This window comes from Sciurus carolinensis, chromosome X (genome assembly GCF_902686445.1).
Source record: "Sciurus carolinensis chromosome X, mSciCar1.2, whole genome shotgun sequence".
Taxonomy (NCBI): domain Eukaryota; kingdom Metazoa; phylum Chordata; class Mammalia; order Rodentia; family Sciuridae; genus Sciurus; species Sciurus carolinensis.
This window is the reverse complement of record NC_062232.1, coordinates 93,983,171-93,998,770: the sequence shown is the minus strand read 5'-3', so window position 1 is coordinate 93,998,770 and position 15,600 is coordinate 93,983,171. Positions and strand designations below refer to the sequence as shown.

The following is a 15,600-nucleotide window of genomic DNA, read 5'->3' as shown; positions in this document are numbered from 1 at the left end:
ACTGTCATGTATAACTAAAAAGAACAAATAAAAAGAATTTTAAAAGAAACTATCTAGCAGCACCTAGAGGAAAATACCAGCTGATCTGCTGTATCGAGGAGTATCAGAACAAGGACCTAGCAAATGAGGGCATTCAGTACCAGTTTGTGTTACATAGAAATCTCATATTTTTAGCCACCATTGCAGATGCCAGCACAACCAGTTCTTCGAAAGCAATGGGATGATCTTTTGTTTGTGAGGAGGAATTAAATGTAATTCATCTCCTATGAAATGGAGACAGGATTTTTACCAACTCAACAGCTTAAAACATGAATGAAATCTCTGGGGATCTTTTTAAAATATAAAAATGTGAAGAAAGCTACTAATTAATTGTATTCTTGATGTAAATATTTATTTTAATAATTAATAGTATCTACCAAAAAGTTGACCCCAGGTGTCCCCTTTCCTGAAATGGAAGTGTGTTTGGATAAAAAAGCATTATGGGCATCTTCAAGACTACTGTTTAGTTTCAACCTGAAGAGGAAATAGAGGTGTTGGGCCATTGGCCAGAATTGGTGAGATTTTTGAGCCTTTGCCAAATGGATCCATTATCTGTGTGCTCCCTTCCAGTTTGTAAATGTGGTTCCTCTGATTGCTTTTCTTGGGTTACTTTGAACAAAAGCTTGCTTTTCCACAAAAGAACAATATGGAGGCATAGAAGTTTTCCATGTAATAAGTATTCCATTTGATTCCCTTATAAACTGTAAAGACTTGATAACTGTAAGATATGTAACAACAATATCATTAGCATTGCCAAAAAATTAATAGTGATTATTTATTAGTGTCAGTAGCATCTGATAATAAAAGATGTGTAATTTTCTTTAATTAGCAAAAAAGATGGGGGTGTCATCTGAAAAAAGTGATAAGTTTTGAAAGAGTGAACTTGAAAACTGGGAAAAGCCAGTAGGGACAATAAAAGGATTGTAGACCAGTATTTACAGCAGAATCAAAGTGAAGAAAATACATATTTTGTGGTGTCAAATAACTACACAATGTAATCACAAGCAATTCACCAAGATGGACTGCTTGAGAAGAGAGACAAAATCACTGCATAATTCAACTGATCTCAGTGTGGAAATGTGTACAGAGCTGAGGTGAATAAGAAGACACATAGGTGGAGTGCTCATGGAATGTTCACACTTGGTAGAGAAGAAGGTGAAATTAAAAGTGACTGATCTTCTGGCAGAATGTAGAATGTCAAGGACTGGTCTTCTCATCAGGTTAAGGAGCTAGAGAAAGGTGGAAAACTTGAAGAAGTCACAGTATAAAATTTGAGTTGTACAACCACAAGAAAGGGAAGTTATACTCCATGTATGTATGATATATCAAAATATACTCTACTGTCATATATATCTAAAAAGAACAAATAGAACGTTTTTAAAAAGAACAAGAAAAGCACAGAAAATTGAGTTGGAGTTGTTAGTTAAATGGTAGAGACATAGAATCAGTCAAATACTGGTTCACATCTTTAGCTTCTTCATCTGCATGTCTGTGCTGCTTTCAAATAAATTTACTTGGCTTCTCTAACCTTACCTTTAAAGTGTGGATGACAGTATTGTTTAGTCCAAATAGTAAATAGTATATGACTGGCAATAAAATGCTTGACACAGACACACAGTCTTATTATGAAATTATTATACGTGTTGAATTGATAAATTATTATTTTAAGTTTTATTATGAAAGGCAAATACTGGGATGTAACATTTAAATTGAAGTGCTACACAATCCTACTACTGAATTGTGGCTCAAAGAAATTAAATCAGCCTGTTGAACAGATACCTGTACTGTCACATTTATTTTAGCACAATTCATAATGGCCAGGATATGGCATCAACCTAAATGTTCATCAGTGGAAAAATGGAAAATGTGGTACATATACATAATGGAATTCTCTTCAGTCATTAAAAATGATATGAAATTCTGACATTTGCAACAACCTGGTTGGACCTGGAGGATATTATGTTAATTGAAATAAATCAGGCACAGAATGACAAACACCACTAGACCTCACTCATAGGTGGAACCTAAAAAAGTTGATCTCATGAAAATTGAGAATAGAATATTGGATACCAAAGACAGGAGGCAGGGGATGTGAGATGGAAAGTAGTTGGTCAAGATACAATGTTACACTCGCATAGGCGACATTAATTCTGGTGTTCCACAACACAGTGGGAAAACAGTTAATAATAATGTATTTATATCTCAAAATAGTTTTTAAAAAGATTTTAAATTTACTTCTTATTAAGAAATGATAAAAGTTTAAGGTGATGGATTACCTTAAATTACCCTGATTTGATCATCACACACATGTAGACATAAATCAGTATGTCAAACTTTACCTCATAAAAATGTGCAAACAATATGTACCAATCAAAAATATAAATTAATTTTTAAAAATTGGGTTTCTAGAATGTAGTAGAGATAGTAACTATAAAGCCAAGTGAAGTATTGAGTGAGTCATCTATATGTTTATCTACATTGTCTCATTTAGCCCCACATCATAAAACGCCACTAGAATCAACTACTGACTCAAAAACAAATCAATGTGTATTATTTTAATATAGCTATAATTTTAGGATATTACATTAAAACATGGGAAATACTTAAATGAAAGAGAGGGAACTTAGCTGTCATAAATTTTATTTTCCCCTTTAAGTTAAGCATAAAACCTTTTCAATTCTTCCTCAAACTGATTTACCAGTGCATGTAAACTTCATCATATGACAATTCTATTAATATGGACTTAGAGTTAAAATAATCTTAAATTTAGCTACTTAGATGGACTCACATTCATTGTAGTACTAGTGTCCACACGATTAGAAGTGACACATTCAAAATTAGTACAAAAGTTGGTCTTCATCAGAGTAATAACAGTTTTCAGAAGAAAAGAATGAATCTGGACAGGAAACGGCAGTTCTTAATAATGCAAATTCAGTTATCCCTACTACTTCTCTTGATTTAATAAATAGTACACATTATGTGTGGAAAGCTAATGTAGGTACTCAAATAAAGGAACATCTGCTCTATTTTATGCCTAAAAGAGGTAGTCATGACAACAAGAATGTGGTATCACTATGAAAACCCAAAAGATGTACTTAAAACATGCATTTACTCTTTGTCCATATCTACACACACACAATAACAAACCGTCAACTGACAAGTTCAAATTTTGTCAAGCCAGTTATTTGTCTTCATATAGTCCATCAGACAGTCTGAAACAAGCCATTTCGCTTTTCTCAATTCACAGCCTTCATTTACAGTTGAATGCTCTGCTATTATGTATGATTACTATACTAAGAGTAAATTTACATAAGGAACTCATGAGGTGATTTTATTGGACCTTTTTAATAAAATTAAAATGACAATCTCATTTAATATTTTTAGCTATGGACACATTTATACCAAGCATTTGTCTTCTAATTACTGAATGCACTTACCATTACACAGATTGGTTAGAAAGGATGAAAAAAATAACAAAAAAGACTCTAGCTGGGTGCTGTGATATACACATGTAATCCCAGTAGCTCAGGAGGCTGATGCAGGAGGATCTTGAGTTCAAAGCCAGCCTCAGCAACTTGGGGAGGCCCTAAGCAACTCAGTGAGACCCTGTCTCTAACTAAAATATTAAAAGGGCTGGGGATGTGGCTCAGTGCTTAAGTACCCTGGGTTCAATTCCTGGTATAAACAAACGAACAAAAAAACAACAACAAAAACCCTCCTTACCTTCTCATCTCTTTAGCTCTGATACATCAACTCCATGAAATTTCCCTCCTCATTTTTCAGATTGAATCCTATTCATCTTTCAAGTGCCAGGATCAGTGTGATCATCTCAAAATTCTTTCCACCAGTGGGTATGCATTCCTCTTCCTCTGCAGTTTCTGTGTGATTTGACGGTCTTTTGGCACTTATATTATCTAATTAAAGTATTATAACATTTTAGAGAGATGCCTTATTTTCTCTACCAGATTTTAAACATGTTTGATAAAAAGAACATGTTAATCATGTTTTATCCCACAGTGCCTGGCTCAGTGCCTCACACATAGCAGATGTTTTAGTTGAATCATGGTAATTATTCACTGAGGAAAAAATAAAACATTTAATTCTGCAAGAATAGGAGAGCCATCACACAAATTCTGTGCAACTGTCAATGCTGAGAAAGTATAAAGCTAAATTTCAGTTGTATAGGACCTTGGGTCACAGTTACAACTGTCGTTAGTCATCTCCTATCTACCAATAATACTACTAAATGAGATGATTTAGCCTATTTGTGGTCAAGGTAACAGTAAAAGGTAATAGCTTTACACATTACCAACCCAGTATTTTCTCACTGATAATTCCCCATATTCTATCAAATGTCAGCTCTATACAAATTGAAATAAAATAGCAATGCATTCATATCCTGTATTTTCATGCTTCTGTTTTATTTCTCCTCTTTCATCTATTTAAAATATATTTACCTTAAAACCATGTTAAAGTATTGACCCAGCATATTTCAAATGCTTGCCTTCAGTGTACATTCTGATTCCATCTACCAATTATGGGCTCTGCCTCTTTTAATTCCCATAGCAATTTACCTGCATCCTTTCTTTCTGAAAATTTGTTTGTTACCTTGTGAAATTATTTCGAAGGCTGGACATGATGGTACATGCCTGTAATCCCACCTACATGGGAGGTTGAGGAGGGAGGATTCCAAGTTCAATGTCATCCTGGGCAACTTAACTAGACCCCATCTCAAAATTAAAAATTTCAAAAAGGGGGGGGATGGGGGTGCAGTTCAATGATAGAATACTTGCCTAGCATGTATAAGCCCTGGGTTTAATGTCCAGTACCACATAAAAATATTTCTATGCATACATTACCTGGCCTACTAAATGACTCCTTAAAGACTAATATGACATGGCTCTATATAATTTATTTTGTATGTCCCAGATGTCTAGTAAAGTATCTTATACATGGAAACAACTTATAAGAAGTAGAAACAGATAGGATCTTTAAGAGGTAACAAAATCATGAAGACTTTGCCTTCATAAAGTACTAATTCACTCATGGATTAATATTGATAGGTTCATGAGTTATCTTAAGCATGGGTCCATTATAAAATCAGGTTTGGCTCTGTCTTTGGCCTGTAGCTTTCTCACCATGTGATGCCCTACATTGTCTCAGGGCTCTGTAGAGAGTCCTACCAACAAGGTCTTCACCAGATACGGCCCCTTGATCTCGTACCTTCCAGCCTCCAGAATCATGAGCTGAATAAAACTTTATAAATTAATCAATCTGTGGAGTTCAGTCACATAGCAGAAAATAGACTAAAACAAGTACTTTTTCAGACCCATCCTTTTTCTCCCTTCCGTCTGGTACTCTAATGACACAAACATTATATCTTAATTTATAGTTTCACAGGTTTCTGTGAATATATTCAATTTTTTTTTTTGGTACTGGGGATTGAACCTAGATATGCTTTGCCACTGAGCTATATCCCTAGCCCTTTTCATTTTATTTTGAGACAGGCTCTCACTAAGTTGCAAATGCTGGCCTTGAACTTGTTATCCTCCTGTCTCAAAATCCAGAGTCTCTGAGATTCAGTCATGTACCACCATACCTGGCTACAGATGGGATAATTTCTATTACATTATCTTACTGTTTACTGATTCTATCTTCTGCCCCCTCTGTTCTGCTATTGATACCATCCACTGAGCTTTTAAAAATACAGTTATTAGTGCTTTTAGTTCTAAAATTTCCATTTGGTTTCCTCTCTATATATTCTATTTCTTTGCCACTAATTTCTGTTCCTTTCCTGAGGTTTTTATTACTTCATTTGTTTCAAACATGCTTGTAATTGTTCAGTGATATGCAAAGGTCTTCAACCTTGATGAAGTGAACAACATCAATTTTTTCTTTAATTTTGCTTTTCATGTTATATCTAAGAAAACATTACCTAATTCAAAGTAACACATATTTATATTTATGCTTTCATCTAAGAGTTTGATATTTTCATCTATATATTTAGGTCTGTGATCCATTTTGAGTTAATTTTTATATATGGTATGAGGTGAGGATCCAGTTTCACTCTTTTTCATATAGATACCCAGTTTCTTGGCATCATTTTGTAGGTAAGGTTATTCTTGTCCCCACTGAATGGTCTTAACACTTGTCAAAAATCAACTGATCATAGATATGTGACTTTACTAGTTTAGTTTTGGATTCTCAGTTCTGTTCCATTAATACATATGTTTATTCTTAGTGCTACACCACTCCATTTTGATAACTGTGATTGGGTTCTCCAATTTTGTTCTTTTTCAAGATTGCTTTGGCTATTCAGGGACTTAAACATTTACACATGAATTTGGGGTCAACTTACCCATTTCTTTAAAAATTATAATTTTTATACATATTTCATTTAATCTATCAATTTTGGGATTTATTTTCATTTATTTAGGTGTTCTTTATTTCTTCTCAGTAATATTTTATAGTTTGCAGTGTACATATCTCACAACATCCTATTTAAATTTATTCCTTAGTATTTTATTATTTTTGATGTTATTGTAAACCAAATAATTTCCCTAATTTTATTTTTGGATTATTCATTACTAATGTGTACAAATACAAATGATTTTGTATATTGATCTTGGATTTTGTGACTTTGCTGAACTCATTTGTTAATGCTAATAAGCTGGTTTTATGTATGTGGATTCTTAAGGATTTTCTCTATGTAAGATTATCTCATGTGTAAATATAAATAGTTTTACTTCCTCCTAATTTGAATGACTTTTACTTCTTTTTTAACCTGATAATAGTTTTTAAATGTGCTTAAAATGATGAACTTGTTTTAAATAATTTAGAGTATAACTGAAACAGTAATGGAAAGGGAACATTTTTTGATACTTTTGTTAAAATCCTTTTTTTTCTCTGGCAATTTTACACCTATTTGCTATACCTTAAATTAACACCTACATAGTTGAGTCTGTTTATTTATTTTCATTTTTTATTTCTTTGAAGTGGGGGTATTCTATGTTACCCAGCCTAGTCTTGAAGTCCTGGGCTCATGCCACCCTGCCAGCTCAACCTCAGGAGTAGCTGAGACTACAGGTCATGAGACTAGTCAGTAAGTGTATTTAATAATAGCTTATCTTCAATATTTCTTCTAAGTAATAGGTAGTAAAGTGTTTTAAAACAATCACTTAAAAATGAAGATTACATTTGCCATTTTGATTTAAAGAATAATATCAGACGGGAACTTTGGAATGTTACTACTCCAAGTGCTGTTCTTGAGGTTGAACATCGCCCTGATCTTTCATTATTTTGACTGAATGAGAAACCTTAGTTGCACATTTAACATTGGGAAAGAAACTTACTCAGCATCTCCAGAATCATTTTAACACCAAAATGAATAAATTCCCCCTTTTATGAGCAAGATTGATAAGAGGGTTCAGATTCTTTCCAACATTTTCCCTCTAAAGTAATCATTTTCACTATGAGAGTTCAGAAGGGTCTTTCTTGTTGGCAACATGTCAGGTTCCTGACACATTTTTTAAAAAATTTAGTACATGTAGTAAGTTTATTTTCTTTGATAAGGAATTAACAAAGCAATGAGGGTTCAGACGTGATGAAACTGTAGCATTTGCATATGAAAACTTTCTTTGAAACACAACAAAACCTCTCTTGAAATTATCCATTGTAGCATCATAAAATTTTCAATTAAAAAAAATACAGTAGTTGGAAAATTTCAGAATAGCAATGTTGTTCCAAATTCATAATAATTAGAAGGGAATAACCCTTTTCTAGGCCAGACAGGAAGTTTCAGCTACACTGAGATATTGAATAAGTCCATTGTATAAAAAAGAACCTACATAGTGCCTTAACAGAGCTCATAGGTTCCTAATATAACATTTTTAAAAGTGTATTTAATGTGCCTTATTATCTCCACTTAAGGTTTAATTTACTTAAATTTGGTAATTATTATAACATGCTTACATTCATTCCCTTAGAGCTGTGATGTATTCACTAATATGCTATTGATGTTAATAACATGTTGGTCACAATAAAAGAGAAATATATGCCTACATAAATCAATATATGTGACTATAGCAGTACCTGGCCAGAGGTTGGTGATTTGTTATTCACTGATGTTCAAAACAGTACATTTAAAAATTCATTTGCTTAGAAATTTTGTCTCACTTACCTGTGGAAGCTAAAAAGTTGATCTCATAGAAGTAGAGACCTAGTGATTACCAGAACCTCAGAATGGTGTGGGGGATGAGGCTGGAGAAAGGATGGGTAAGAGGTACGGGGTACAGATGGAAAGGATGAATAACATCTAATGTTCTGTATCACAGCAGGATAAAAATGGTTAAAAACAATTAATTGAATATTTCAAAATAGTACAGTAGAATTTTAAATACTCCTAGCACAAAGAAATGATAAATGTTGGAAATGGTAGATACGCCAATTACCCCGATCCAATCTCCACACATTGAACACTTGTATTGAAATGCCACACTATACTCCATAAATAAATATTATGTGTCAATTGAAAATAAAAATACATTTTAAAAAAGAAAAAAAAGTCAATGAAGCTATCTCAATTGCTTATAAAGGAAATGTTTTAAAGGATGTATTGGTAAGTACATGACCTTCTACCTGCTCTCTCAAGCATTATGCATAATTTAATCTCCAACACTGAACAGAATTAGTACCATAATGCAAATATATTTACATACTATTGATACCTTGAATAAGTCAAAGATACAATTACAAAGAAAAAGCATCACAACTACAGGTTTTACTTATATTTCTGATAAATATAACAATTTAAAATTATAACAAGCATGCTGTAAAGTTATTTTCAGTGACCATCCTGTTCATTTGCAGCATATAAAATATTCTTTATAGATATATCAAAAGTAGAGGTTTGATTTAAAAATAAGCAAGCAGATTTGGATTCATCAGTTCTAATAAAGTAGAACTTAGACTGAAAAAGTTTAAGAGACTTGATTTAATGAAACTCAGAAAAACTTGGAAAATATAAATAAAGCAATCAAAATGCAATTATTGGATTTAAAATAATCTCCTGGAACATACAATCTCATTAAGAGGAAAAAAACATTTTTTGACAATGGGTATATTAAAAATTCAATATGATTGGCCTACAGACTAATTTCATAGTATTTAATGAGTTGGAGCTAAAGAAAGATGAATGCTAATTTAAGAAATAAACTTTTCTTCCCTATTGAGGAATTCCCTTTTTCCAGTGAGTTCAAAAGACTTCATCTAAATTTTAAGGTGTAAGAACCAGAGAACTTGGATTAATGCCCAGGAACAGGGTTCACCTCTAGTGCTTGAATTTACGAGGACTATGTTTATAGTTCTATAGAGAAACATTTTATCAGAAAAAAATATTTTGGAAAGGGAAGAAGATTATGTTTTCATGATAATGCTATATCTATAAATCACTGTTTCTGTTAGGAAATACAAAATCTATCCAATTTAAACAGAAGCTTTATATGTGAATTGTGCAGGTCAGTTTAAAAATGCTGACTAGTGGCATTGGTAACTCTAATAATGAACAAAGACCTTAATTTAAATCAATACATGTTTTTGACTAATATCTGCTACATTTTGCTTTCATCCTTATTTAATCCTTTAATCAACTGCCTTTGAAGTTTTATGTTTGGCATTCAAAGTTTTTTATAATCTGATACCACTTCACCACCATCTCCTCCTTGCATCCATGATTTTCCTTGGCCATTCCATTAACATGCAGCATAAGCCTGTCTCGATCCTTCTCATCTTTCAGATTCTAATTCAAGACCTACCTCCTCTATGAAACTTTACTTAATTATTCTAGTCCTCATTAATTTCACTTTTAATTTTATAACACTTTACATATATATATTTCATCTTTAGTTTGATGTGAATTTATATTGGGATAACAATTTCAAGTAAACTCAATTGTCATTTACTGGATTTGCTGCTGAACTACCTGTTACTGTGCTAAGTACTCAAGATAAAAATGCATAAAAATATGGCCTCTTTCCTCAAGAAATCTACCATCTGTACACACACAAAATATGAGAAGTAATATTAAAGGACTATATGCAAAGTTCTGTGACAGCATAGAGAAAAAATTCAATTAATTCTATCTTACAGAGAAGTGTATGGTATGGAAGAGCAGGTTTTACAGTAGATTAAACATGAGCTGAACTGTGAAGGCTAAGTCAACTTTCTGAGTTGGTAAGAAGGGAAAAGAGTCTTTTCGGGATTCTACTTCTAAGTATAACCTTCCAGATGAGTCCCTTCCCTTTCTCATGCAAAAAGCAACTGTAAAATATCAATATTCTAGAAAATGCAAAATACTTGAATGTGAAAGAACAACATTTAACTAAACCGTGTTCAGTAAGAGTTTTATATAGGGCATTAACAACTGTTCTTCTTAAGTAGGTTTCATAAACCTAATTGAAATAAATTGGGAAACAATTGATTAATAATATACTTCCTCACTGAAAAAATCTTTAGAACTTTTAGAATACTAATATATTGTATGCAGTTCTAAGAAGGGAATACAGTATTCAATACTTTCCAACTTATATGATCATGAAAATTTTTTCCCTGGAGCAAATGAAATTAACATTCTATAGAAAATATGTCAGAGAAAAAAATTAGACTACAATCTAATTTGCATTGTGGATGGGATGGCAATGATATAGTTAGAAATAGAGGTCAAGATCAGATTTTAAAGGATTTTAAATAACTTTCCAAAGATATTAAATTTATTTTTTGTAAAGGCAAAAGGATAACATTGACTATTTTATATAAGGAAGATTTATAATCAGATCTACTATGTAAAGAGACATTAGGCAGCAAAATAAAAGATGAATTTAAGGAAATAGTTTCTGGAACCAAGGATATTAGTTTGGATGCTACTGTATGGAAAATAAGTTGAGGGCCTGCATTAGAATAACTGTAATTAGAGAACTATTAGTGTAGTCTCAAGGGAATATCAATTTATTTGAATGCTAAAACTATGTTCAATGCTGTTAGTTAGCTTTTGGTTGCTGTGTTCAAAATATCTGACATGAACAACTTAAAAAAGTAAAGATTTATTTTGGCTCATGACTTCAGAGGTCTGAGTCCATGGTTGGCTAGCTCCAAGGCAGAAATATCATGGTGGAAGGGCATGGTGGAAGAAAGTTTCTTAGCTTATGGTAGCCAAGAAACAGAACAAGAGAGAGGAAAGACCCAGGGACAAGCTATAAAGATGTAGTCCAAATGAAATGCCCCAAAGGACCCATCCTCTGTCTAGGCTCCACCTTCTATAGCCTCTACCACCTCCAAATAATGTCATGAAATTATTGATCCATTGATAAGGTCAGAGTACTTATGATCCGATCATTGCCTAAAATCCCCACCTCTGAACATTCATACATTGGGGACCAAGTCTTCAACACATGAGCCTTTGGGGAACATTTCCGATCCAAACCATAAACAAATGCTATAGTTCTTATACCCTCTTCCCCCAAACAGAGGATCTACCACAATGCTGATGATGTCGTAAATGACAACTTTTTAAAGTGTACACACATTAGATATCTTCTGAGAAGTAACTGTGGGTTCCTGAGGAATAATAAGAAGAAAATTAATTGTTCTTTAAATCAATGAGAGGGAGGGGGGTATGAAAAATGGTGGAATGAGGCAGACATCATTACCCTATGTACAGGTATGATTACACAAATGATTACACAGTTGTACATTGTGTACAACTGTAGAAATGAAATAATGTACCCTATTTGTTTAAAATGAATCAAAATACAGTCTGCAAAAAATTAAAAAATAAATAATTACATTTTAAAAAAAAAACTCTAAGTATAAATTCCATTTCCAAGGTGATTATCTTAAGACCATTTTTGGATCCAGCCTCCAAGTTAGCCCCAATGATCTCTGCCTCCTAGTATTCATACTCTTAAATTGTCTCGAACCAATAGTCCCTATTGATTTGTCTGTGTGACCAATAGACTATAACCCAAAATGATAGTTATGTCACATCTGAGATTGGGTAATGAAATCTGTCTTGGATGCTCATACTTTTTCTCTCTTGGATCACTTACTTTGGGGGATGCCAGCTGGCATATCACAAACAGTCCTATGGAGATGCCCACATAGTGAGTACCCAAAGACTCAACCAACAATCATGAGCATAAGAAACCTAGAGTACCTGCAGTAATGTCAAATAAATTACATTTTAAAACATAATATATTACCAAAGATGATGTCATTACTATTATAATAATGAAGAGGTCAATTCAATAGGACATAACACTCATAAATATATATTTGTTCCATAACAAGACTTCAAAATGTATGAAGTGAAACTGACAAAACTAAAGTGAAAAAACAGACAATTCCTCAATTGCACTGAGGATTTTAATGTCTCAGAAATTGACAGAACAAGCAGATAAAAATCAGCAAATCTTAGATCTCAACAAAACCAGCAAATCTTAGATCTCAACAAAACCATGAACCACTTTGATATAATTCATATTTGTATAACGTACACAACAATGACCGAACATACATTTTTAAGGGAATCTAGTATCTTTCATAATCATGTAGTCAACCCATACATGACAAATGTTTTAAGGCAATTTCATGGAGAAAAGATAGTCTTCTCTACAAATGATTCTAGGACAACAATTATAACTGTATAGAAAAAATGACCTTAGCCAATTGCACACCATACACAAAGATTAATTTTAAATGTATCAAACATGTAAATGTAAGGGCTAGGACTATATTAAACTCAGAGAATAAAATAGGAGAGCAATTTTGTAACATTGGGTCAGATCAAAATTTTTAAATAGGACACCAAAGACACAAAACGCAAAAGAAAAAAGTGATGAAATGGACTTTATATCAATTAAGAAAATTTGTTGTGTGGAAGACATATCAAGAACATATAAAGAACTTTTACAGTTCAACAACTAAAGGACAATTCAACTACAAAATGAGTAAAGAATTTGAATAAACATTTTTTTCAAATGAGATATAGAAAAGGCCAATTAGCACAAGAAAAAAATGTTCAACATTATTAGTCATTAGGGAAATGCAAATCACAACTACAATGAGATATCACTATGCACACATGGGATGACTCAAGTCAAAGTGAAAGACAACAAGCTTTGGCCAGGATGATGGGAATGCAAAATGGTGTATCCATTTTGGAGAACATTCTGGAAGTTCCTCAAAAGGTTAAGCATTGAGTCACCCTGTGACTCAGAATTTTGACTCCTAGGTATTTACCCAAGAGAAAGTGAATCATATACACACAAAAAAACTGTATATGTAACTGTTCATAGCAGCTTTATCTATAAGACTGTAAAACTGAAAATAGCCCAAATGTCCATCCACATATGAATAAGTAAATTGTGATATATGCATAAATTAGAATACCAGTCAGCAATAAAAAAGAGTAAGCTATAAGTATATCTAACAACATAGACAAGGCTCAAAAACATTGTGGTAATTCTAGAGTTCTCAACAAGGAATGATTTGTCTACTGGGGAGTATTTGAAAATACCTGGAGATATTTTTGATTGTCATAACTAGAGATGCTACTAGTATCTACTAGGTAGAGGTCAGCAGTACTGCTCAACATCCTACAGAGCATAGAATAACCCCACACACACAACAAAGAATTTTCCTGCCCAAATGTCAATAGTGTCAAGATTGAAAAACCCTATACTAAATGGAAAAAGTCAAACAAAATATTACATATAGTATGATTCCATTTAAATAAAATGCTAGAAAAGGCAAAACTTCAATGATATAAAATGGGTGTGTGGGGGGTGGGGATCAAATTAAAAGGTCATAAAGAAGCTTTTTATGGTGATGGAATAATTTCCTGTATATTGATTATGGTAGTGTTTAATGATTGCCTACAATTATCAAAATTCTTCTAGTTGCACATTTTAAATTGATTTTGAAGATAGCGTATGCATATTAATCATACTTTAAGTATAAAATATCACAGTGTGGAAGGAAAGCATTGAAAGGGAAGGTGAGGAAATTCCAAAGATAATGCTGATCTCACCCATGTGACTGAGGAGAGCTAATGCTAAACTGCCTTAACACTTCCAGGTCACGGAACTATTATTTAGTAGAACATAATACCAGTGTGTTTTGGTACATTAGGAAAAATAGGTTAAACTAAGTGTCCTACTGAGTTCTTCAAGGGATAGTGGAAAACAAAAATGCTTTACACTCTTTCAGCTCTTTTAACTTTTCAAAGAATATTTCCACTAACAGAAAATCTGGTTTAAGATTATTCCACTAAGACTATGTGAGAGATTATTCACCATGGCTGGCAGAGTAGTTTACATTGCACTTTTATGAATTTTATAATCTTTACTATAGAATTTTCTTCCCAGCACCAAAAAAAAAAAAAAAAAAAAAAGAATTTTCTTGACACATGAATAAAAGGTTTCCTAGAGCTCCTGACATGAACTTATTCCTTTGAAATTCTGGAAACACTGCCTCTGTCTTCAAAACAGAGTCCTTCCTACATTTGCTCCATGGCCACAAAAGGAATACCAATTACACTTCCTTAACAAATGCTGCTTTGACTGTGAGGAGTAAAAAAAGGAGAATTACAGTTGATAAAATTTCATCAACACAATGTGACACACATTGTTCCTTCTGGGGTTAAATCAGAACTTCTCTTTCATTTTGAGTCTTGTTGAGACAGTTATGTAAGAAATAGCCCCTTACCCTGCTACTCTGAAAACTTATTTTTCCCATTCGTCTCATTAAGCCCTTCGAAAAAAATCATCTTGGAAGTAATAAAAATCATTACATTCAGGTCTGTGTAGAAGGTTTCTTATGAAAGCAGAGAAATAGAAAACCAGGTTGCCCTCTAGAGTCCCTGGAGGTTTCAGAGTTCTATGTGAATTCTGGCAACCCTATTAGAGCTATAAATACAGGAGGGAAAACGTGAAGACACAGAAAGCTCTTTTCCAGTGTTTTGAACTCTGAAAAATGAACATTTTTAATGCTGACTTAGAAAATGTGTTAGATTTACTACATTTATTCAAGTGAATTATTTTCAGTTCTAACAACCTAACCTTGCATATATCTTAGATGCCTTGTATAACCTTCTAGGCCTCATTCTACAGTGATGAAATTCTAAGAGTTTTTGATTTGAGGCTTTCACATAATGACCTGGGATGATACCACAGCTAGGAAGGGTGGAGGTAGACCCAGATGGCTAGTCTAAAGATATAAAGTCCATGTTTGGAAAAGGAATCACATGTAGGGAACATTCCTCAAGCTTATTTGACAGCAGTCACTGAAATCATGGTTTAAATAAACCTAACAGTCTGGATGGGGAAACTGAGGAAGTGGTAAAGACTTGCCATGAATTGTAGGCCTTTGCAGTTACTGAATCTGAGCTATGAGCTGAGGGAAAGCCTCGCTCAGCAGGCATCCCAGCAAACTGTGATGTGAGTTTTCCCTGCTGCCTCGCCTCATGTTGTGTGCTGGAGCTTGCCCCTCCCCCAGTCCTTTGTCTCA

At 33.2% G+C, this 15,600-nt stretch overlaps 1 protein-coding gene across 1 annotated transcript in view; it reads left to right on the top strand.

Annotated features, from left to right (window-relative positions):
* The window catches only part of LOC124971609 (SS18-like protein 2), a 32,255-nt gene extending 32,031 nt beyond the window's left edge, over window positions 1–224 (top strand). Inside the window, 1 exon segment of the mRNA XM_047535294.1 lies at window positions 78–224. Within this exon segment, the coding sequence (XP_047391250.1) occupies window positions 78–224 (147 nt within the window).
* The last annotated feature ends 15,376 nt before the right edge of the window (window positions 225–15,600 follow it).